The following is a 732-nucleotide window of genomic DNA, read 5'->3' as shown; positions in this document are numbered from 1 at the left end:
GGGTTGGGGGGGGCGGGAGGAGGGGTCCCAGTTGGAGGCTGATAGCCGTGGCGGGGATGTGGGTGTGGGTGAGGGTGGGAAGGTTTGGGTGGGAAGAGAGTGGGAGTGAGTACGAAGATGATGATTAGGTGTGAGACTAGTGTGTAAGAGTGTAGTCCTACATGTAAGCCAGTTGGAAGAAAGGTGTTGGGGTTATTGAAAATATCGCAGCACATATGGTAGGACATGATTGTTCCAAGCCATTCTAGCTGCATCACTAGAACATATCAGGATCTTCCACTTCGGGCCCAACCATCGTCAGAATCAGCATATAGTTAATGTTCAATCCAACCATTCACAAGAGCAAAGCCAGTCACCCAGTGTCACTGCAGAAGAAGAATATGAGAACATCATCGGTGGATTTGAATATATACATCAAAAGTGCAGCACTGCCGCGAATATAAAAGTCGAAGAAATGGCAAACAAGGGAGTGGCAAAAGGCACAGTCCAACCATTCGTTTTTGTAGTCCAGAAACCTCATTGTTCCTTTTGTCGGTGGCGACATGGGACTCGTGAGTGTCCTTGGAGACGTCAAGAGAAGTCGCATTTAGTTGCGAAGAGAGTTGCGGAAAGCAAGGCGGCCGCGCTTGTTCTTCTTGCCGCCGTTGCAGTTCTCAGCGCTGTGAGCAGCGCCGGCGCCAGCAGTGGACGGCTTGGGGAAGCCGCCACTGGGGAAGCCACCGTTGGGGAAGC

At 51.5% G+C, this 732-nt stretch overlaps 2 protein-coding genes across 2 annotated transcripts in view; both read right to left on the bottom strand.

The window, feature by feature from the left end:
- SETTUDRAFT_19943 (uncharacterized protein) overlaps window positions 1–227 on the bottom strand; it is a gene marked incomplete at both ends in the record, with an annotated part of 525 nt that extends 298 nt beyond the window's left edge. Inside the window, one exon of the mRNA XM_008026778.1 lies at window positions 162–227. Within this exon, the coding sequence (XP_008024969.1) occupies window positions 162–227 (66 nt within the window). The remainder of the gene's footprint in view (window positions 1–161) is intronic.
- Window positions 228–395: 168 nt separating this feature from the next.
- Window positions 396–732, bottom strand: part of SETTUDRAFT_163360 (glycoside hydrolase family 61 protein) — a 1,573-nt gene continuing 1,236 nt past the window's right edge. Inside the window, exon 3 of the mRNA XM_008027642.1 lies at window positions 396–732. Within this exon, the coding sequence (XP_008025833.1) occupies window positions 587–732 (146 nt within the window). The 3' untranslated portion in view covers window positions 396–586.

This window comes from Exserohilum turcica, assembly GCF_000359705.1.
Source record: "Exserohilum turcica Et28A unplaced genomic scaffold SETTUscaffold_2, whole genome shotgun sequence".
NCBI classification, from domain to species: Eukaryota; Fungi; Ascomycota; class Dothideomycetes; order Pleosporales; family Pleosporaceae; genus Exserohilum; species Exserohilum turcicum.
The sequence above is the reverse complement of the archived record's forward strand: the minus strand, read 5'-3'. Positions and strand labels throughout refer to the sequence as shown.